Below are 22,867 nucleotides of genomic sequence, written 5' to 3' on the forward strand. Positions count from 1 at the left end.
GTGCAAACAGTCACCATTTATAATTTAGTTTAGTGCAAGAATCAGAAAATAAAAGCATAAAAATAATAATCCCCAATTTTTAAAAAGATAAACTATATTAGCTAATAGCTGCTTTGAGCACAGAGCTGCATGCTATTCTTGTGTGCTACCTGCTATAATGACTGCTAAGGTGTCAGCTACTGCTGATCACAGACTCGCACAAGCTTTGATATACTGTTTGCTTCTTTAGCTTCATGGGGTGGCTGTAGCTCAGGTGGCAGAGCAGGTCAGCCACTAATCAGAAGGTCGGTGGTTCGATCCCAGGCTGCCTCCTGGCTGCATGCCAAATATCCTTGGGCAAGATACTAACCCCATGTTTGCCTACTGGTGGTGGTCAGAGGGACTAGAAAAGCGCTATACAAATACAGGCCATTTAGCTTTTTCTTTTTGTTTCAGACTTTGGCAGTTGGTGATCATATTTCATTATTGCATATATTACAGATTTAGATTTCAACAACACTGTGTACCAATTGGCTGTGTTACACTCAGTAATTACTTTAAGTTGTGTGACTGACTACAATATGAAGTTCAGTAAATATTACACTTTGAAGTACATTGTTCTTACTTAATGTACTCTAATACTGTAATGTTTTCGGAGATGCCTGTTACCAATTGGCTAATCCACCACCTTTTATTGTTTATACCGTTTTAAAAAAACAAACAAACATAAAAATGAAAAATCACCATCGACCCACCAGGCAAATGGCCAGTCCAGCTATGCGGTCAGCTGGTGGCTATCAGGAATCTCCAAAAACATTAGAGCACTTTTGTAAATATGTGATGTCTTGATGAATCGAGCAGATATTTGAAGTTTACACAGCACCATTCTCGCATGAAAATATCTTAAAAGTTTATTTTGTGACCCAGAAAGAGTAATATTTCAAACTCCGCCACTCTGTGTTCCTCCGCCACAGCCTCGTTTGAGTTTTGGACGAAATGGATTCTGGGATATTGCATTTCGACATTTCAAGCTGATTGGAGACCAAAACAGCCAATCAGATTTCGTTGCATCCAAGTCTGTGATTGGCTGGTTTTGTGGCACAAATATAACGGTGTACAGAAAGAGTTGAATGTGCACGGGCAGAAATGTTGAGAGCACAAGCAACACATTGAGAGCAAGCGCAAATGCAAAAACTGAGCGAGAGGGGCTGCTATAATAGCAAACACTGAAATGCATTTTTTGCATGCAGCAATTAAATTTTTTCACTCAAGTTTAGCTTTTCTCCACTCAAAATATATTTCTCCTCAAAATGCAACACTTTGCACCTGCATTTTTTTTTAACGTGCGCTCAGAATAGTGGCACAAAAATAACCCCATATTTTTGGGTCATCTTACACCAAAGAGGAACATGGTTTGGCTGAATACAGGCAGAGTAAAGTAAAAAGTGAAGCAATATTTGAAAAACAATGTATAATATATTGATAACAATGTATAACTAATATCACTAATAACTGATACTGCTGTTTTGGAAACACAATGTGATTTTCTTAATGAAATAAGTATGCAGTGTGGGTGTGATATAAAAAGTAATGCATTGTATACTTACATCACATTTGTCTGTATTGCAGTAATATTGTGCATCATAGTCTCTAAATAAGGTAAATGGTTGCCTGCTACTGGCAAATTAGCTTTGTTTTTCTTTTTACTCAAGTTACATAATCTGTATAATAGAAAATTTTAAAAGAAACAAACAAAAAACCTCCAACTGTTATTTGTGCAACAATAACTTATCTCACCTTGTAGAAAAAAAAGTGACTGGCCTAAAATTTTTGGCAGTGCAACACTGCTGCAAATGCAAACTCAAACCTATTCAAAAATCTGAAAAGGTAAAATAAAGATCAGTAAAGCTCATGAAGATCCGTGGGATCCAGAGCAATGTTCAAGGTGAGTGCATGCTAATCCAAGCAAACAGGTCATATTTTGAGCCTGAATGAGTAAGAAAAGCAATGATGAACTGAAAAGATCTCTTTGGGTTGGTTTTCACCAACTTTGCTGCTGGTATTGCTGGTAAAACGTCAGGTTTAATTTTTTTATGATGATGAGTACCTTTACGGTTGATTGTTTTAGAGGTAACAGACCGTTATGTGACAACGCATCTCTGTAATAGCTGTTGTGAAAAAATGTAAATCAGTGTGTGAGTAAGAAGTAATATGTATCCATCAGTGACTGGTGATCTAAGCTGAACACTTAGAAAAAATGAAGTGGAGTGACTGAAGAACAGTGTCATGGTTGGAATCGGTGAAAACATTAACTTTGTTAAAGAAGTAGGTCTTCCCAGGAATCAGTTTGGGTGAGCTGCAGTGATCATCTGTTTTCAAGATATAAGGGAAAGGCAACGCTTTCACTTTGGCCTTCTTTCCACGGATCTTCAGCACGCTCTTGAACACAATGCTATGCAGAGAGACACTTTCCACTGTCCCGATGCGCACTAAACAGAGACGCACACAAATACATTGCATTACAAACCCCCATAAATTCCTAAACAGCATTTGCTACAATGTTTTGTTTTTTAAATTTACATATAGACTGATGTCCTACTTTTTTTGCAAAGATCAGTTTTGTTCATATTATTCACTGATTGAAGTCTGGATTCTGTAAAAGAACATTATAGACACAGAACAGGTGAAATACATGATCTAAGCTGTGCTATTAAGTTCAAATGACACAAAATTTAGTTCTACTTTGTGAGAGGACTTTTAAGTAGAGATGACAGACCATTATTCATCTTTCTCCGATCCTGTCCTGGTTCATGGATTGATCTCAGCCGCTCAGCACAGCATGACCACAGGGTGGTGTTGAAGTAGAGGTGACCACAGCATCTGAATCCCGTCTTAGCAGAGTATAGCACTTCTCTGTCCTCACTTGAGCAGCAAATGTCCTGGATTTAAAAAGACAGTGTTCTTTATATACATAATTATACAATTATACATAAACATAATTGTTTGGAGTTTTTGAGGAATGTGTTAGTTAATGTCAAGTTCACCCAGTAATGTTGCTACATAAGCTAAAATCAGCTTTGTTTGTCTGTGTAGATTCACAATTCAGTCCATGTTAGTCTTAAGTGACTTCAATAACAGCAAATATGTGCAAATCTAGCAGTGTCATTATGGTAATTAAAGCCAAAGTGTGAATCTCTTATGAGACACTACCCCACCATGCAATCATGTGAGTTATTAAGATCACATGGTTCAAGGTGTGCTTCAAGTGTGGTTTGAAACACCAGGGAAGGGATTTCAAGACTGTCTGATAGTTGGTGTCATAGACCACCACCTCTATTCAGTGATCATCATTGGACTGCTTTGCTCCTCTCTTAAACCAACTGTTTTTCTGGTGGGATTTTCAAATGAGTGTCTGTTCTCCTTTAGTTATAAATGTACAGCTGAGTCTTATCCTGATGACTTGGCTCTCCTGTGTTGTACCATGCATCTGGGGGATTTTTAGGTTTCTCCTATGTAACAATCTGAGCACTGTAATGCACAGCGCATTTTTTAGCTTTTGTTTGGATGTTTTATCCCTAAACTATGGAGGAAATTCTTGTGAGGGAAGGAAGTCTGGTTGGCATAAACACTGGTTTAAAGCCAACCAACGGCAGTGGAGTTGAAAGCAGTTTGGAGTGGGCCAATGAGCGAAGTCAATTTTTTTTTTTTACGTGTGACTCAATAACTCCTTTTCCATTAGTACCTACTCGGATCAACTCTCTACGAATCGAAACAACTTGACTCGGATTGACTGGTTTTCCATTACAACCCACTAGTTCCTTATTTGTGTGCTTGTTGTCATAGCAACATATCTGTGCATTGCACATTGCAATTGATATGCGACACGAATGCTCCAACAGGTGGACTTAGGTGAACTTCGAAGCAGACTATGGATTTTCGCAAACGAGATACTCTCATGACTCATTAAGTGTTGCTACCTACCACCCAATTCGTGGCAACCAGTCTGACGACGTCATATTTTAGTACCTGTTTGGATTGCTTGGAATCTGGGGCCTGTGCTTCGTACCGCGCTAAGTGAGTTAGCTGGATTAGATTGTTGACGATTTCGCGTGATCCTGGATCGTTCGGTTCCCCGAAGCCCATCCGGGACTTGCTGTCATAGCAACAGAGCCGTAAGCGTAAACCTGCTGGGGAGCAGGTTTACTTTATGTAAACAGGATTAGATCGCGGCCACGCAGGTATGCCCGCGTCATTCATACGAAAGCAACAGCGATATTCCACCACTGTTTCACCATAAATAAATAACATCAATGTAACTAAAGATAATGCAGCACTTGATCCTTTTATTGATGTCACACAGATACATACAGGTCATTCCCTAAAAAAGGGAAATGTACTATTAACATTCTATTACATGTATTTGATTATTTCAGATGTAATTCATATTTCAGAGTAGTACTTGTAAATTACTTCGTGTAATCAAGATGAGAGACCACGGCTATAAAAGCGAAGGTGGATTTGGGAAGTCTGTCGCAGTCATATCCTGTCCGTTTACGCGAGCAACCCATTGCGGAAGGTGCAAGATTGATAAGGAGAGTCCTCAGAATTCAGCGTATATTGCGGGACAGACAGGATCCTTTAGCTCAGCGCGACAGTGTGCTCATAGAGAGATATCGATATTCCCGTGAGGGTATTATTCACTTAACCAACTTGTTGACGAGGGGGTGCAGGACCACCACCTGTCTTTTTTTTTGCTCTGCCCTTTTCTTGGTTGCTGTTATGAACAAACAAACAGAGTATTCCAGGGTCTCTTTCCAAGAGACGACAAGCAATATAAGTGATCAATATTACCATTCTGTAGAATATTCTTATATTTCACTTTTACTTGTTCCCATGTTCTAGTGGGTCCTGTTGTGGCTCTAATGTGACAGAGGATATAATATAACATATTATAATATAATATAATGTAATATAATATTGGATAATATGGTGTGATATGATAAATCTACCCTACCGCCTACTGGTGTTGGCCAGAGGGGCCGATGGCGCAATATGGCAGCCTGGCTTCTGTCAGTCTGTCCCAGGGCAGCTGTGGCTACAACCGTAGCTGCCTCCACCAGTGTGTGAATGTGAGAGTGAATGAATAGTGGTATTGTAAAGCGCTTTGGGTGCCTTGAAAAGCGCTATATAAATCCACTCCATTATTATTGTTATTATTGAATTACTTACGAGTTTGATTTGTCAGCAACTTTCTGCCAGCCCTCTCTCCTTGCTTTTGCAGCCTTTGCAGTGTTCCCTTGCGTTTTAATTAAACTCTGAAACTCCTGAAATCCCTCACTCAAGAGTTCTTGCTCTGCTGCCGAAAAATACCGAGCGCGCTCCTTCGACATTTTCGCCGACCAATCAAAGGGTTGCCGATCAATGTTTCCACTATCGATGCGTTGGGCCACCCAGTGATCTCACATTACTTCATCCAGCTATACTAATCGTCAACAACAGGTGTGTTCGGGGAACCGGAATAGCGAGCTCAGAGTTAGCGCGATGATTTGGTCTTGGATGTTTCATTTGATCTTGGATGTAGTAAGCGACGTACGAAGCACAGGGCCCTGGGCTGAGCAGCTACTAAAAAAGCACCTGGACCTAATGGAAAATCCTGGAAACTGTGACAAACCATGCCAAGTCAATTAAAGTAGGTACTAATGGTAAAGGGGCTTATGGGTCCAGCTCACTGACACCATGAAACTTCTTGTTTGAAAGCTTTGGTTTATTATGGTCCATGTGTACTAGGAACATCTGCAGACAATGTACTGACTCATCATATACCCAGATGGGAGACATCAAGCGGACTTCAAAGATGTGTAAGAGGAATGACCACTATTAGGTCTCCAGGTATCCATGTCCATCTTTGTAACATATTATAATCAAGGCTTAAACCTGCAACAGCAACCACCCTTTCATCTCTCCCTCTCCTTCCTCACAGCAGCCAAGCCTCCTGTGAAAGTATTTTGCACATTTCCTCCCCCAAAGTGTCCTTGGATCATTGTCCACATGTCACAACATAGGAAAGACAGTACATCAGAACAAGACTCAGCGGTGCATTGGCACGCGCCTTCAAGGATGTTAATAGTTACATTTTTAGCTAAGAAGATAGATGGGTTGAGGACTGCATGGGAGCACATTTGCACTGGTTGGAAGCCCCTCTTCATATTTTGCATACCTCCTCCCACAGAGTGTGCTTGGATCATTGCATGTTGTAGGAGAGACAATAAAGTTGAATTCTATTCTATTCCATTCTCTTCTACTCTAAGATCTTATGACCTAATAAGGTGTAAGACATGATTACATAAACAAAGAGTAGATCTTGAGATAGCATCAGTAATATTAACTCTACCTGTTGCTTTTGCAGAAGGGATCCGCAACACTGTGCGTCCTGTCCATGCTCATCTAACAGTGTCAGATTGTACAGTGTTCCTGCACAGCACTTCATCTGTGGGTCTTTAATGTTGTAGGCTTTAATCCCACAGCAGTGAATATTTTCCAATCTGGAATGTCTGGGTGGAAAACAGAGGTAACCGTTATGATTCAATAAGGACAGTGATAAAGATGTATGCCAAAAAGATTCTGAATTAGATGACTCTTGTCTTATGTATTAACTGGATCTCACTCTGGAAGATACCTTCTTAACTTCTTCAACAGAGTGTTGGCAGGAAAAAAAAGATTTTCATCTATACTTAACTCAGATGAAAATACTGAAAATTTATAATGAATTATAATTTTATCTCCAACAATATCGATACCAAAAGTGCTGTCTGTGCCTCCTCCAGTGAACGTGCAACTTCAGACAGCACTGCTAAAGATAGGCTTACATAGATGCTCCCCTCATTAGCAGCTGAACATAAACTGTTGATAATGTTCACATCATGGAACATCAATTTATTTTGTGACATCAGTAATGCTTCCGTTTCATAAACATTAACATGCTATGGAGTTATCATATTAATGTCAGCCATTTAACTCTTAGCAGTTACCCTGCAGCTACATTAGCTGCTTGCTTAGTTATAATTAAGGTAGTGGCTGCTGGCTATGGCTATGTGTAATGCTGCCGCTGTTAGTAAGTAAAAGTAAAATGTACTTATTAAGCAATTTTACAGATGAAAATCAATTTATAATAAAACACAAAAAACAGACATAACAATGTAACAATCTAATGGATAATAGAATAAAACATAAAACCAGAAAATAACATAAAGGTGTTGTCACTTTGACAGCTACTCCAACTGGAAATAAGCTTGATTAGAGCAGCCAAGACTCAACCAGTTCATCTTGTAAAGAGCAAACTATAAAAAGAAAAAAACTGAAATCTTAATGCTATTTGCTGCTGAGTAGGGCGATAATTTAAATAATAACCTCTAAAAAGAAAGCCAAAGAACATAATTATGAAAAGACATGCACACATGAACATAGCCCTTAACAATAAACTTTAACTAAAACAGGGCCAAACCCAGTCAGAGACTACACAGACTGAGACAGAAATTCTCTGGCACAGTAGCTCAGTGCATTTTAAAGTCACCACACTGAAAACAAAGTGGGGATAGGGTTTGTGCACAGCTGGAGCATTTGCATATCGCAGACACATATACATTCCATGAAAAGTAATTTTCCCATGCCACTCCTTTCTGAGTTTTCCTCCACCCTCTCTCAGAAAACATTAAATTAAGTGGTTCCCTTTAGCACAGCTGTCCTGAGAGACAAAATGCAATCCAGCGATACATACCAACTAAATTTAAAAAAAGAAAGAAGTTTGTTTCACCAGATTTCATCAGCAATACAATACAACTCGAAACAGATTTCTTCTTTCAGCTGATCCCTTTAGAAGTTCCCACACTGGATATTCCTTACCATCCTCTTTTTTTTGCACCAAATCTTTGCATGTCCTCTTTAGTACATACATAAATCTTCATGTGAGAGTAATGTCTTTCTCTTGCCTGGCAGTTCCAGATTTAACATTCTTTGTCCAGTATATCGACAATCCCTCCTATGCACATGCCTAAACAGCCTCACCTCTCTAACTTTGTCTCAAAAATGCTTGACTTGAGCTGTCCCTCAGGATACACACACACACACACACACACACACACACACACACACACACACACTCACCTGTGTCCGTTACAGCAGATCTCAGCATCAGGCTGGTAAATTTCTGTCCCACAGCAGTGTTGTCCCGGGCTGCCATGAAACTGAGAGCAACATATGGTCCCTTTAGTTGGGTCATAAGGAATACCCGTCTCTGAACATTCCTCTCCATCATTTCTGTTCTCGTACAAGGTGTTATTACAACAGAGAACTCCACGTTGTGCTGAGCCAAACGGTGTGTCCCCACAGCACTTGAAGAATCAGAAATAAAACAGTAATGTGTGCAGCAATGCAGAAACATCCTATATATCAGATAGAAAACACCCTGAGTAACCATGTAAAAGGAGCGGGGTGGAGCTCCGAGCTTTCTCATCAAAGTGGTACAAAAACAGCTCTTTTTTTTCACTGGGATCACTGGGTTCGACTGCCGTTAACTCTACATTGTATTGTTCTTTGCAGCAATTGAATCCTGCTCAAATTTACCTTTAATTCTGGACCTGTGCTATCCAGAATGCTTTCTAATCAATTATCTCATTAAAAATCTTGCCAGAATGGACTTATTATATTCTTCCTTTTTCTGTAAGCAAAAGAAAAAGAGCTGAAAGCTGAAAACAGTGCTTATAGCTCATAGCCTTCACTGGAAACAATTAGATTTTTCTAGAGATTAAGCATTTTGACTTGCATTAATAGAAAAAAGTCAGCCAGCTGGGCAGGCCTGGGAAAAGCAAACAATGTATTGAGTGCATTACTTGATTGATCCAAGGCTTCTGCACAGATGAACAGCCATCACAGCAGACTTGGTTTCCCACCTTGGAATTGCTTTGACCTAAGGAGGGGTGTGAGGGTGGAAAGGGTAGATGGGAACATTTGGGGATGAATTATCTATGGAAAAGATGACTCAGAGGATTTGCGGTCTTTTGTTCTGTTTTTAAATTTGTTTTTGCCAAAATAACATAATAAACACATCCATCTTTGCCATTCTTGTGCACTGCATGTAGGAATTCAGTATAAATGAATCTGAAACCAAACCCAGCAAGAAACCACTGTGACTTCCCATCCCTAGTTTACACTATACACCCTTTGGATGGGTACCAGAAATTTTGACTGGGCCTTGTAAGTTAATGTTGGAATGCTACTGCTTCTATTTAAGTGGCTACATGCACATTTATAAATTAAGAAAACAGTATATGCCATATTATTGTTTTTAACTGTGGTTTGTGAGGCCCAGTAAAGCCTATAGTAATAAGGACTATAAAACAATCAAATAAATCACATAAATGCTGTTATTTGGATGATTACTGTCACATAGATGACAAGGAAAGAGAAAGACTCTTGGATGAGGAATAATGACTCTCATAAACAGAAAAAGAAAGAGGTGCACTACACAGTAAATTCATTAACTTATCTCGATATAAAAAAAAAAACACCTGTGCTATCAAGAAGAAAACAAATAAAGCTGAATTTTTCAGCTCTAACTCCCATCTTGACTATTGATCTATAAGATTTTCTGAGATAATGTATTTGGACCATTAAGTGACTTCAGCCTTATTCACTCTGGTGGTAGGAATGTATTTTTTTTTAAAAAAAAACAGTTTTTTCAAACATTACATTTGCTACTAAAAAGTTGAGTAAGCACAATTTTTTGACAGAACTAATTTTTAAGTTTTTAAAATGCAAGACCCATTTAGCTTTAGGTCTAAAACAGATTTCAAAGATTTAACTTTGTAAAATGCCTTCTCATCTGGTTTGTAACATTTTTTTTCTTTTCTCCTGAATGCAACTTTTGTTTTAAATGAAGTGAGGAATGTCTTTCATTGACATGACACCCACTCCATCCTGCCTAACATCTGTTTTCCAGGACATAACTCCAAGTCTCCAGCCTCTTTTCCTCACTCTCTCACTACAGAGCACATATTTCACAGCACTGCCTGAACTCAGGCTGACCTGTTGTCCTGTCTATAACCATGGCCAGCAAGAAGGAGCTAAGAGCGGATCCCTGCTTTTTTTGGCACGAAGCAATAACTGCAGCTCACTGATCATCACCTCTCCTCTTAACCTCTTTTCCACAGCTAGATGATATAGCTCATCAACTTTATCCTTCTGTAGTTGCTATTTAATGGTTGTGGTTTACCTTTGTTCTTGAAAATTAGTGCCTATCCACTTCTTATCCTTTCCTCAGGCCTCCAATCACTCTCTAGGATCATACTGTCAGTCTGTTTAAAAAAACAAAACGCTGCCCTCTACCCTAGACACCTCCATACATCTAAAGGAGTTATGGCTCTGGGATGGTGGCCCAGTGTTCTGTGTTTTGTATTATTCTTGTTAATCTTTGATTTCCTCATGATTTATCATTGCTAGTCTCTCAGTTTCTGTGTTTCTAGTTCCTTAAGTCTCCCTGTCTCACCACGTCTAATTAGGTTCAGCTGTGTCTCCTATCTGTTGTGCATTTCCCTCATTACCTTGTGTGTATATTTAGGGTGTGCTTCCTTCAGTTCCTTTTCAGACTATCTGCTTGTCATCCTTTGTTTTACCTAAGCTCCCCTTCTTCATCCTCTTCATAGCTATCTTCACTTCCTCCTTACCAGTCTGCATTCCCTGGTTCACTAACTGCCCTCCATTCATCTTTATCTCTCATTTTCCATTTTAATCCTTAATACACTACTACCATTTAATCATTAGTAATTATTAAACTCTGGCTTTCTCTCTTCTCTATCCCCTCACCCCAACCAGTTGTGGCGGATGGGTGCCTCCCATGAGTCTGGCTCTGCTACAGAGCTCTTCCTGGTAAAAGTACCACTGTTGCCAAGTGCTTGCTTATAGGATAATGTGTAATTGTTTGGGGTTCTTTCTAATATTATAGGTTCTTTACCTTGCAATATAGCAACCTGATAACCCCAACCGATTGGACAGGCAAACCGCGAGTGGACATGGTGGACCCAACGTCACATTTTGCCATGATGGTGGGTTAAACATAACATGCCTTGAAACAAAGGTTGATATGAATTGATGCTATATAGAACACTGAACTGAATTGATGACCAAACCATTTTTCTGGTCATTGTAGACTGGTGGCAGTGACCACATCAAGAACCTGGAAAGACTCATCCTTGATCAGCTCCATATATGAACCTCTTTCAATTCGCTTACCAGCCCCGTCTTGGAGCTGATAACGCCGTCATCTACCTGCTCAACCATGTCTATGCCCATCTGAATCAGCCAGCAAGGACTGTGAAGGTCATGTTTTTTTTTTTACTTCCTCAGTGCATTCAGTACCATCAGGCTGACCATCCTGTGTGAGAAGCTGACAGCAATGCAGGTAGATGCCTCTCTTGTGTCCTGGATTGCTGATTACCTGGCTGAAGGTTCATGTGTGTCTTCAAAACTGTGTCTGACGAGATGATCAACAACACTGGGGCTATTCACCCTCTACACCACTGATGGGAGACACTGCACAGAGACCTTTAGAAGTTTTCTGATGAGTCTCCGGTGGTTGAATGCATCAGTGAAGGTGATACATTGACGTAGAGTACCAGGTACTCGACCACACATGGACTCCTTTGTTATGTGGTGCAAGCAGAATTATCTGGAGCTCAACATTACAAAGACCAATGAATTGATTGTGGACTTTAGGAGGATTATGAAACCTGTGACCCCTGTTTCAATCCAGGGACTCCATGTGGACATAGTATGTATAAATACGTTAGAGTACACATTGACAATAAACTAGACTGGGCTAAACACCACTGCACTCTTCAGGAAGAGACAGAGGTGGCTGAAGTCTGTTAATAATTGCTGAACAATGCTCAGGATTTTTTATTGTTCTGGTTACTAGTTAATGACTTGGATCAACTGTGACCACATCATTTCCTCGAGCCGTCATAAAGTATTGTGATTCTGATTATTGGATTTAGCAGTCCATGCTGCCATCCCAAAATCACAACAACAGCTCCATATCATGGAGTAAATGTAGCCTTTTTCCACCAACTAGAATTTTGCAAAGATACAAAATGCCAACTGAAATTCAGTTGAATATCAAATGTAATTTCTAAGATGTGCATGAAATTGTATTAGACAAGTTCTGACCTTCAAGCACAGCTGACTCCTCTGAACAGCAAGATGAATTCTTCAATTGTACTTCAGCACTTTCGTTTTTCCAACAGCAGCACTCGGTCTTTGTGTTGAACTGGTCATGATAACAGCACTGGTGATCTGTAGAGTTCCTTTCAAGGATCTTCTTATCATTAATTGGACCACAACACAGCTGCTTTTCCACATCATATGTCTCTGTGGAAAAAGAACCAGATACTAGAAAATGAAATGCATATAGTGTACTTTATGCATAATTAAGTTAATGTTAAACTTTTTTAAGGAAACGGGTTTTATATGTTCCTCATACAACAGATCATTTAAATACTTTTTTTTATAGTGAAATACTTGTATTTTGATTAGCTCTGCTTACCTTTATCACAACATCTGTGTTGTGGTGAAGATTTGGCAACAACAGTTGACTGACAACATAAATGCTTATGTATGTTGAAGGTTGTATTTCCACATAAAGGAGCTGTAGAGTCAAAGACCAGGTCAAAATACACACATCATTCATAGTAACCAGCATAAATTTCCTTTAGAAGAAGAACAATAGGAGGCAGAGCCTTCAGCTTTCAGGACCCTCATATGTGGGGGACAGATTTGGGAGACAGACACCCTCCCTGCTTTCAAAGATTAGGTTGAAAACTTCGTTTTTGATAAAGCATATAGTTAGGGCTGGATCAGTTGACCTTGAATCTTGCCTTGAGTAGTTCTTCTTCAGTCACATTTTCCACTACAGGGAGTGCAGAATTATTAGGCAAATGAGTATTTTGTCCACATCATCCTCTTCATGCATGTTGTCTTACTCCAAGCTGTATAGGCTCGAAAGCCTACTACCAATTAAGCATATTAGGTGATGTGCATCTCTGTAATGAGAAGGGGTGTGGTCTAATGACATCAACACCCTATGTCAGGTGTGCATAATTATTAGGCAACGTCCTTTCCTTTGGCAAAATGGGTCAAAAGAAGGACTTGACAGGCTCAGAAAAGTCAAAAATAGTGAGATATCTTGCAGAGGGATGCAGCAGTCTCAACATTGCAAAGCTTCTGAAGCGTGATCATCGAACAATCAAGCGTTTCATTCAAAATAGTCAACAGGGTCGCAAGAAGCGTGTGGAAAAACCAAGGCGCAAAATAACTGCCCATGAACTGAGAAAAGTCAAGCGTGCAGCTGCCAAGATGCCACTTGCCACCAGTTTCAGAGCTGCAACATCACTGGAGTGCCCAAAAGCACAAGGTGTGCAATACTCAGAGACATGGCCAAGGTAAGAAAGGCTGAAAGACGACCACCACTGAACAAGACACACAAGCTGAAACGTTAAGACTGGGCCAAGAAATATCTCAAGACTGATTTTTCTAAGGTTTTATGGACTGATGAAATGAGAGTGAGTCTTGATGGGCCAGATGGATGGGCCCGTGGCTGGATCGGTAAAGGGCAGAGAGCTCCAGTCCGACTCAGACGCCAGCAAGGTGGAGGTGGAGTACTGGTTTGGGCTGGTATCATCAAAGATGAGCTTGTGGGGCCTTTTCGGGTTGAGGATGGAGTCAAGCTCAACTCCCAGTCCTACTGCCAGTTTCTGGAAGACACCTTCTTCAAGCAGTGGTACAGGAAGAAGTCTGCATCCTTCAAGAAAAACATGATTTTCATGCAGGACAATGCTCCATCACACGCGTCCAAGTACTCCACAGTGTGGCTGGCAAGAAAGGGTATAAAAGAAGAAAAACTAATGACATGGCCTCCTTGTTCACCTGATCTGAACCCCATTGAGAACCTGTGGTCCATCATCAAATGTGAGATTTACAAGGAAGGAAAACAGTACACCTCTCTAAACAGTGTCTGGGAGGCTGTGGTTGCTGCTGCACGCAATGTTGATGGTGAACAGATCAAAACACTGACAGAATCCATGGATGGCAGGCTTTTGAGTGTCCTTGCAAAGAAAGGTGGCTATATTGGTCGCTGATTTGTTTTTGTTTTGTTTTTGAATGTCAGAAATGTATATTTGTGAATGTGGAGATGTTATATTGGTTTCACTGGTAAAAATAAATAATTGAAATGGGTATATATTTGTTTTTTGTTAAGTTGCCTAATAATTATGCACAGTAATAGTCACCTGCACACACAGATATCCCCCTAAAATAGCTAAAACTAAAAACAAACTGAAAACTACTTCCAAAAACATTCAGCTTTGATATTAATGAGTTTTTTGGGTTCATTGAGAACATGGTTGTTGTTCAATAATAAAATTATTCCTCAAAAATACAACTTGCCTAATAATTCTGCACTCCCTGTAATGTATTTATATTCTACTCTGCTTTCGTTATTATTAACGGCTCTTTTCCACATCATGTTGTTACGATTCGGTGTTGTCAGTGTTTTGTTTTAGACGTGACGGTTGTGTTTCCTGCTTTACTTTGAAAGTCTGTCTTATCTCAGTGTGTTCAATTTATGCTTCCTTGTCTCGTCAGTTCTGATTTGCCCCAGCTGTGTTTCCCTCCTGTTGTCCATTCCCTGATTGCTCCCTCTATGTATTTAAGCCCTGTGTTTCAGTTTGTCATGTTTGCGATCTCCCCCCCCCCCTGGTTGTAAATAGTTTGGTGGTTTGATGTAAATAAATGTCTTATTTTGCTTTGATGTAAGTAGTTGTTGATACTTTCGTTTTGGGACTTTTTTTGTGGAGACCCGTAGTAGTTTGTTTGTTTTGTTTTTTTTCCTTATTTTTATTTTTCGTGTGTTGCACGCCGGTTGCCTAGGCCGGGGTGTAACAATGGCTACGTTCACACTGCAGGTCTTAATGCTCAATTCCGATTTTTTGATCAAATCCGATTTTTTTGTCTGCTCGTTCACACTACAAATAAAATGCGACAGCAAACGCGCTCTAGTGTGAACGCTCAAAGCGGCCCGCATGCGCAAAAGAAGATGTCACACACAACGCGCTCTGTTTAGACCCAGAGCAACAGTATTGTTTGACTGATGGCCCTTAATATAAAGACTTCGGTCTTCACGTTTCCCAATTTTTGCTTTAAGTTATTTTGTTATTTACATAATAATGTAAATAACCTAATAATGATCCTTATTGCTGTTTAAGAGAGGAGCGCTGCTTCAAAGGATAGCTGTAGATTTCTGTCAGAATCTGCAGATTATACAGTACAAATAAAATGTTTACGTTGTCTTCCCAACAGTTTCACTGACATCTACACTGGATGGCCAGGAAGCGTTCGCGATGTCTTCTCGGGCGCTTCTCTGGCGCTGATAATTGGCTTCAGTCTTGTGTCGGTGACGTAAAAGGCGGATTTAATGCGACTTGACCGTTCAAACAGCAGTCGCTTTCTAAAACATCGGATATGTATCGGATTCAGTACCACATACGAAAGTGACCCAGATCGGATTTGAAAATATCGGATTTGCGCCGTTCACACTGTCATAGCATGATCGGATATGGGTCGCATAGGGTCAAAAAATCGGATTTGATGCGCTTTCGCCTGCAGTGTGAACGTAGCCAATGTGTTTTGTCCTGTCTTCCTCTCCTCACCCCATATGGTCACGCCAGATGGCCACCCTTCCCTGAACCTGGCTCTTATGGACGTTTCTTCCTGTTAAAGCAAAGTTTTTAATTCCCAGTGTTGCCAAAGCACTTGCTCATAGGGGGTTATATGACTGTTAGGGTTCTCTCTGTTTTCTTTTAATTATTTTAGGGTTTCACCTAACAATTTAAGCACCTTGAGGAAACTGTTGTTGTGATTTAGTGCTAAATAAATAAAACCTAATTTAAAATTAAATCGAATGAGTCCGAATAGAATAAAACACAGACCCTCTAAAAATTTGGTTAAAAACTTTTCTTTTTAAATGAAGCATATAATTAGGGCTGGATCAGGTGACCTGAATTCTTTTGTTGTGCTGTTATCTGCCTCTTAAGTCTGATGTCATTAGCCATTTCCTTGTCCATCCATCCATCCATTTTCATCCGCTTTGTCCGGGGCCGGGTCGCGGGGGCAGCAGCCTAAGCAAAGAGGCCCAGACCTCCCTCTCCCCAGCCACCTCCTCCAGCTTATCCGGGGGAATACCAAGGCGTTCCCAGGCCAGCCGAGAGATATAATCTCTCCAGCGTGTCCTGGGTCTGCCCCGGGGCCTCCTCCCGGTGGGACATGCCTGGAACACCTCACCCAGGAGGCGCCCAGGGGGCATCCTTGTCAGATGCCCGAACCACCTCAGCTGGCTCCTTTCAATGTGGAGCAGCAGCTGCTCTACTCTGAGCCCCTCCCGGATGGCCGAACTTCTCACCCTATCTCTAAGGGAGAGGCCAGCCACCCTTCGGAGGAAGCTCATTTCTGCCGCTTGTATCCGCGATCTCGTTCTTTCGGTCACTACCCACAGCTCGTGGCCATAGGTGAGGGTAGGGACGTAGATCGACCGGTAAATTGAGAGCTTCGCTTTTACACTCAGCTCCCTCTTCACCACGACGGACCGGTGCAGCATCCGCATTACTGCAGCTGCAGCCCCAATCCGTCTGTCGATCTCCGGCTCCCTTCTCCCATCACTCGCGAACAAGACCCCGAGATACTTGAACTCCTCCACTTGGGGCAGGAACTCATCCCCGACCCGGAGTGGGCACTCCACCCTTTTCCGGCTGAGAACCATGGCCTCAGATTTGGAGGTGCTGATCCTCATTCCCGCTGCTTCACACTCGGCTGCGAACCGCTCCAGTGCGAGCTGGAGGCCCTCACCCGATGAAGCCAACAGAACCACATCATCAGCAAAAATCAGAGATGAGATTCTGAGGCCACCAAAGCGAAAGCCCTCCGCCACTTGGCTGCGCCTAGAAATCCTGTCCATAAAAATTATGAACAGAACCGGAGACAAAGGGCAGCCCTGGCGGAGCCCATCACCCACCGGGCCACTTTTTAAACCGTGTGAAACACTGCTAAAATCACAGCGAATGTCACAGTCTGACGAGGGCAGACTGTAGGGGTTGACAAAAGGACCCAAAACGCAGACTCCAAGGAACAGGGAACAGAACTTGAAATGTTAACAAAAAGCGAGCCGTTTAATATGGCTGGTAAAAAAGGTACAAACAAAGGGCAAGGCAAACTGAAGCAAAATTAACACAAACCTAAACTGGGAAATCTAAACAAACAATAAGAAAAACCTAGAGAAGAAACTTGGAAGCGAAGCATGGCATAGGAAACATGGCGTGGACAACAGACGACCTGACAATGACACACTGAAAACGGAGGACTTAAATACACACAGGAGGATAATGAGGGAAGTGGGAACACATGAAGAAACAGCTGACACATATGAACATAACGACGTCACAAGGAGAGAGTAACACTAAAAACATTGAATATAGGAACACAGGACCCCTTCAAAATAAAACAGGAAATATAATGAGACGCAGACATGACAACATAAGACACACAGACATGAAACACACGAAGGGCAAGGGAGACTTCACAGGGGTTGAAAACACAAGGGGGAACTAATAAGCAAATGAACATAGGAAACCTAATAAGCATAAACATACTATAAACATCAAAAGAACTAAAACTCAAAACACTGGGTCATAAGACCCAGGATCGTGACAGCGAACTTTTACACTTTGTATTTTAGTCATAGTTTACTACAATCTCGTGATGTTTAGTTGACTAAAAATAGGCTTCCAAATTCTTTTACTTTTAGTCTAACTTATAACTAAATGTAAATGACAAGACAACAGACTGATTAAAACAAAGTCAAGATTTGCTGTCAAAATTAACACTGGACTTCCAGTGTTAATGACCCATAGAGCTTTTGGTTTAACATAACTACTGTATAATAACTTGCATGAGGGAAAACAGAAAATAACACATTGCTCAGGAAACGGTTCTGTTTGTTTGTTTGTTCTTGAATTGCAAGTTAGGTTGGGGCAGGTTTACTAATTTGTCTTTGCTTGCATACTTTCTAGTCAATCATCCCCCCCCCAAGACTGCCCCCCTTAAGATTGATTTGTACAGTGACTCAAACTGCATCAACTTTCATTAGACTGGTCCCACACAGTGTTACATGCAGTTAAGTCCTGAACTGACCTGCAGATACACCAAAGTCCTTGAAACAACAGGATGAATCCTTCGATTGTATCTCCACGCTTTCCTCATTTGAACAGCAGCACTGAGTCTCTGTGTCATACTGGTTGTGACCACAGCACTGGTGGTGACTGGAATTCCTCATCAGAATCATCTTGCTCTCATTCGGACCACAGCACAACTGCTTGTCCTTATCATAAGCCTCTGTGGAAAAGACCATGGTGATTCATTATATTTCTACCTCCTACAAATGTTGTACTACTGAATTATTCTACTGAATAAGCAATTGCACTACATTAAAAGAAAATTTTTCTGCTGTTTTCCAGAAAATTCTGTGATAAAACCACATTTATTATATATTATATTTAAGCTTCTCCAAAACAATTTGTATATTTTCATAGGTTTCTTTTAACTGGACAGTTAACTTTCCTTGGTATAGGGTTATAATGTGATGTTTTTCATCAATGTGTTCAGTTCTGCTCACCTTTACCACAGCATTCAGCCATTGGTCCAGGTTTTGCTACGATGGTTGATTGACAGCATATTTCATTGACTGGGTTGTACGCCTTCAGGTCACAGCACTTGGACACCTTTTCACTTAGACCCTGTGTAACAGCTGGAAGTGTGTCATGGTAAGTGCATTAACTCAGTACTAGAAGGTTCACAAGTTCCATGAGTCACAAAGCTCAATCTAAAAATAGCTAGGGGGTGTTTCACTTTTACGTAAACCAACCACAACAAACACAACCACAACTCTTGAGGGTTTAAAATATGTTTTTGATGAAGACTGTGGTGGTTTTGCACCAGTGTTTTTCGCAGTGTTTAGTCATGCACTGGAGCCATTAACTCTTGGGAGAAGTGAATGACTCAGAGAAAATTTACTCACTGACATTTTTTAAAAGCCCTTCATCTGCTTACTGCGCAGAATGTCAGTGTGAGTGACGTACACAGAGCAGTAAAAAAGGACTGTTGCAGCAGCTTTGAATAAATGAAAATACCTAACTTAGTTTAAGTGCTAACAGATGAATCCATGGACGAATCATATTTATTAGCATGGTCTTTTTAAAAGCTCTTTTTTAAAGTTTTGTTTTAATCTTTTGTATGTGGCTGTTTCTAATCTCCATGAGGCACTTTGTAACCCCAAGGAAATTCAAAGCATGATCATTGCACATGGTTTATTTATGTTAGAAGGAGAGTAGCTGCAATAATTTTTAAGTTTCCAGTTTATTCGGTTAAGTATTAAGTTTTCTAGTCCAATACAGTTCAAATGTTCCACAAACTGCAGTTCCAACATTGGAGTAATATCTTGTTCCATAAATGGTAAATGGCCTGTATTTGTATAGCGCTTTACTAGTCCCTAAGGACCCCAGTCATCCACCCATTCACACGCTGGTGATGGCAAGCTACATTGTAGCCACAGCTGCCCGGGGGTGCACTGACAGAGGCGAGGCTGCCAAACACTGGCGCCACCGGGCCCTCTGACCACCACCAGTAGGCAACGGGTGAAGTGTCTTGCTCAAGGACACAATGACCAAGACAGAGACTGTCGAAGCCGGGGTTCCAACCGGCAACCTTCCGATTACAAGGCGAACTCCCAACTCTTGAGCCACATCGCCCCATAAGTGAAGCTGCTGCTTTAAACCTTTTTATGCTCATCACACCATTAACTAATACTTACATTATTAAATTCTCATTTTCACCTTGTTAAGGTGCCCAATTTCTTGCAAGATCACAAAGTCAAATTTCCACTTTGAATTTTAATTATTCTTTTGTTAGTTGTTTTACAAGTTGATTACCTGTGGTGCTGTGTCCATGTTGTATTTTACAACAAGTGGCTGTTCCAGGATTGTAAGGCTCCTTTCCACAGCAAAATAGACTTACACCAGGGTGAAGCTTATTTTCACAGCAAACAGCCTCTTGGATGTCATACTGTATTCCATTGCAGTCTCTTCTGAAAAGCATAGAAGACAAAATCCAGGACATTATCCCTGACACTCATTTGTATTCATCTGACATAAAAGTACATAAATTACGTATAAATATGAAAAACATTTTACAGCTAGACCTATGCGTTCCTTCATAGTCCCATGCAATACTGATCTCTGATGGACTGATATGAAAACACTGTAGTTGGACAGAACAGTTGGGTCCAGGTTTTGTTTTTTAAGAAGAGGCTGAACTACAGCTTGTTTAAAACATGATGGGACGCAGCCTGTAGCAAGGGACGTATTAATTAATCTCAGGATAAAAGGCCCAACAGTATTAAAAGTGCTTTTAAGCAAGCTCGGGGGGAGTGTGATGATCTTAGGTTACTAACTACCGCGGTCAAGTCCTTAAGGGAGACGGGATCAAACTGCTCTAAGACAGCTGAGCACACAGGAGAAGGACTCTGATCTGAGGCAGCAGACAACGAGACAAGGGCCCTAATCTATAGGATCTTGTCATTAAAAAATGCTAAAAAATCATCGCACATACTTGGTGAAGAAGTGACTCCAGAATTATCACATAAACTAAGAAAGCGATTAAGAACATTAAAAAGTACCTGAGGCCTGTGACTGTTTACTGACACTAAGTTTGAGACAAACTGTGTCTTTGCAGTTTTTACAGCTTCTTGGTAAGCAGAAAGACGAGTCCTTAAAATCTGTAGGGAAACATGCAATCTGTCCTTTTTCCATCTCCTTTCAGCGCGTCTGTAGTCACGTCTGAGGGAGCGTGTATGTTCATTCAACCACGGCTCTGATAAATGCTTAGCGCGCACAGTCCTGAGCGGAGCAATAGAGTCTAAGATATCAGTGCAGGTAGAATGAAGAATGTCCGAAAGGTCCTCAACACTTTTACAGTTGGAGTTCATTATTCCAGAGTCCATAAAGGCAGCAGAAAAAGCGGGCGCTGTTAGTGCATTAAGCGCTCGCTTTTTGCGCGCTGGGACGTATGGCTTATCCACCGAGCAGCGCAGGATTAGAGTGAACAACACAGGAAGATGATGAGATGCGCAACTCGGATATTTCCGTGATGCACACCTCCAACCCGTGGGAGCGCACCAAGTCCAGTGTGTGACCTTTTTCATGCGTGGGACCAGTAACCCACTGGGTCAAGTTAAAAGAGTCAATAATATTTAAAAAGTCCTTAACCAAAGGTTTAGAGTCACAGCAGACATGGATGTTAAAATCACCAAGGATTAAAAAACTGTCAAATTTAAGAACGATTCCAGCCATAAAACCTGAAAACTCTTTGATAAAATCCTTGTTAAACTAGGGAGGGCGATATATGAGGGCACACAGCAAAGGCGCAGCAGAATTCAGGTGTAACTCAAACAGCTGGAGTTCAAAACTAGAAAATGAGTCGTGCTGTAATGTTTGATGGCAATGAAATCGAATGTTGAACACGGTGGCTAAGCCCCCCCCCCCCCCCCCCCCCCCCCACTAGAGGACCGAGGGAGGCTGAAGAATGAGAAATTAGGAGGGACCAGTTCCGAAAAAGCTACAGACTCACCGGGTTGAAGCCATGTTTCTGTCAGAAACAGAAAGTCCAACTGTTGTGACTTTAGGAAGTCGTTTAATACAAACGTCTTGTTTGCTAATGATCTTACATTTAGTAAAGCCATTTGGAGTGTGTAGATCCTAACATCAGATGTTCCAGCTCGGTTAAGTGTGCGAAGATTTCCGTGGTCCACACCACATCCACGGTCCGAGGCCGCTTAGGGAAATAAAATGCTGAGAGCGGGGGATCAAGTGTCGTGGGAGCTCCAGGGACAACAGGCAGGATCCATCTAAAGATGCACTCTGCTGGTCCAGTAGTTCCACGAGAAGCACGGAGAAGAGATCGGACTTTGATGAGTGTACCAGCCCGCTTTCCTCGTTTCCTCGGGCGCTTCTTCCAGGAAGTGGTGTAGGAGTGTTGGCACAGATAAACCAGGATACAGGGCTCAAAAAGTGGTGGAGGAGGCCCATAATCATCTCCTGTCTCAGTTTGCTTAAGAGCCAGGTCATACGATGCTTTGATTTCTAAGAGTAACTGGCGATTGTACACACGCATGTTAAGATGTTGTTAAAATGAACGTCTTACCAAAATGTTTCTTTTTATTTCAGTCAATTCCCTTATCTTTGCCAAAACATTTTTTGTTATATTTTTTGTTACAAACATTATTTGTTCTTTCATTTGGGGAGGGAAGCCACCTAGGGTTTCTAAAACTTTGCTGCAGCGATGCAGATTTAGTGGAGGACTTGCATTACCTAATTTTCTAGCCTACTACTGGGCCGCTCACATCCATAAACTTTGCTACTGGCTAAAATCTTCTGGTTCCTCGTGGTGTAAATTGGAGCTATCATCATGTAAGGGCTCTTCTTTACCAGCTTTGCTCTATTCCTCTTTACCCGTAAAACCCTCTCTGTATACTGATAATCAGGTGGTTCTTAACACACTCAAAATCTGGTTTCAGTTTAGACGTCACTTTAAATTTGTAATGCCATCTTCCTCGGGTCCTATAAGCGACAACCATTTGTTTCCCCCATCACTTTTTGACTCAACATTCTCAGTGTGGTGTGACAAGGGTATAAAACAGTTCAAACATTTATATGTGGATGGTGTTTTCGATAGTTTTCCC

The 22,867-nt window shown here is 41.1% G+C and overlaps 1 protein-coding gene across 1 annotated transcript; it reads right to left on the reverse strand.

Annotated features, from left to right (window-relative positions):
• Window positions 1–749: 749 nt before the first annotated feature.
• On the reverse strand, window positions 750–22,299 carry LOC146694067 (uncharacterized). The gene is made up of 12 exons (XM_085478687.1): window positions 21,890–22,299; window positions 20,061–20,215; window positions 18,749–18,880; window positions 18,268–18,468; window positions 12,575–12,676; window positions 12,199–12,399; window positions 8,865–8,941; window positions 8,140–8,366; window positions 6,371–6,530; window positions 2,756–2,918; window positions 2,579–2,632; window positions 750–2,468 (listed from the first exon to the last, which is right to left on the reverse strand). The coding sequence occupies exons 1-12, from the start codon at window positions 22,297–22,299 to the stop codon at window positions 2,215–2,217; spliced, it is 2,136 nt and encodes a 711-aa protein (XP_085334813.1). The 3' UTR covers window positions 750–2,214.
• Between the last annotated feature and the right edge of the window lie 568 nt (window positions 22,300–22,867).

This window comes from Copadichromis virginalis, linkage group LG14 (assembly GCF_057382275.1).
Source record: "Copadichromis virginalis isolate Kocher_CV1m ecotype Utaka linkage group LG14, C_Virginalis_male_GT1.1, whole genome shotgun sequence".
NCBI classification, from domain to species: domain Eukaryota; kingdom Metazoa; phylum Chordata; class Actinopteri; order Cichliformes; family Cichlidae; genus Copadichromis; species Copadichromis virginalis.

What these genes read in the sequence shown, in the direction of transcription:
- LOC146694067 (XM_085478687.1), bottom strand. Translation starts at nt 22,299, where the DNA reads ATGCGTGTGTACAATCGCCAGTTACTCTTAGAAATCAAAGCATCGTAT. An exon ending in ACATGGACACAGCACCACAG is followed by an intron (nt 18,881 to 20,060) that starts GTAATCAACTTG and finishes ACACACTTCCAG; the next exon opens with CTGTTACACAGGGTCTAAGT. An exon ending in GGCTGAATGCTGTGGTAAAG is followed by an intron (nt 18,469 to 18,748) that starts GTGAGCAGAACT and finishes TCTTTTCCACAG; the next exon opens with AGGCTTATGATAAGGACAAG.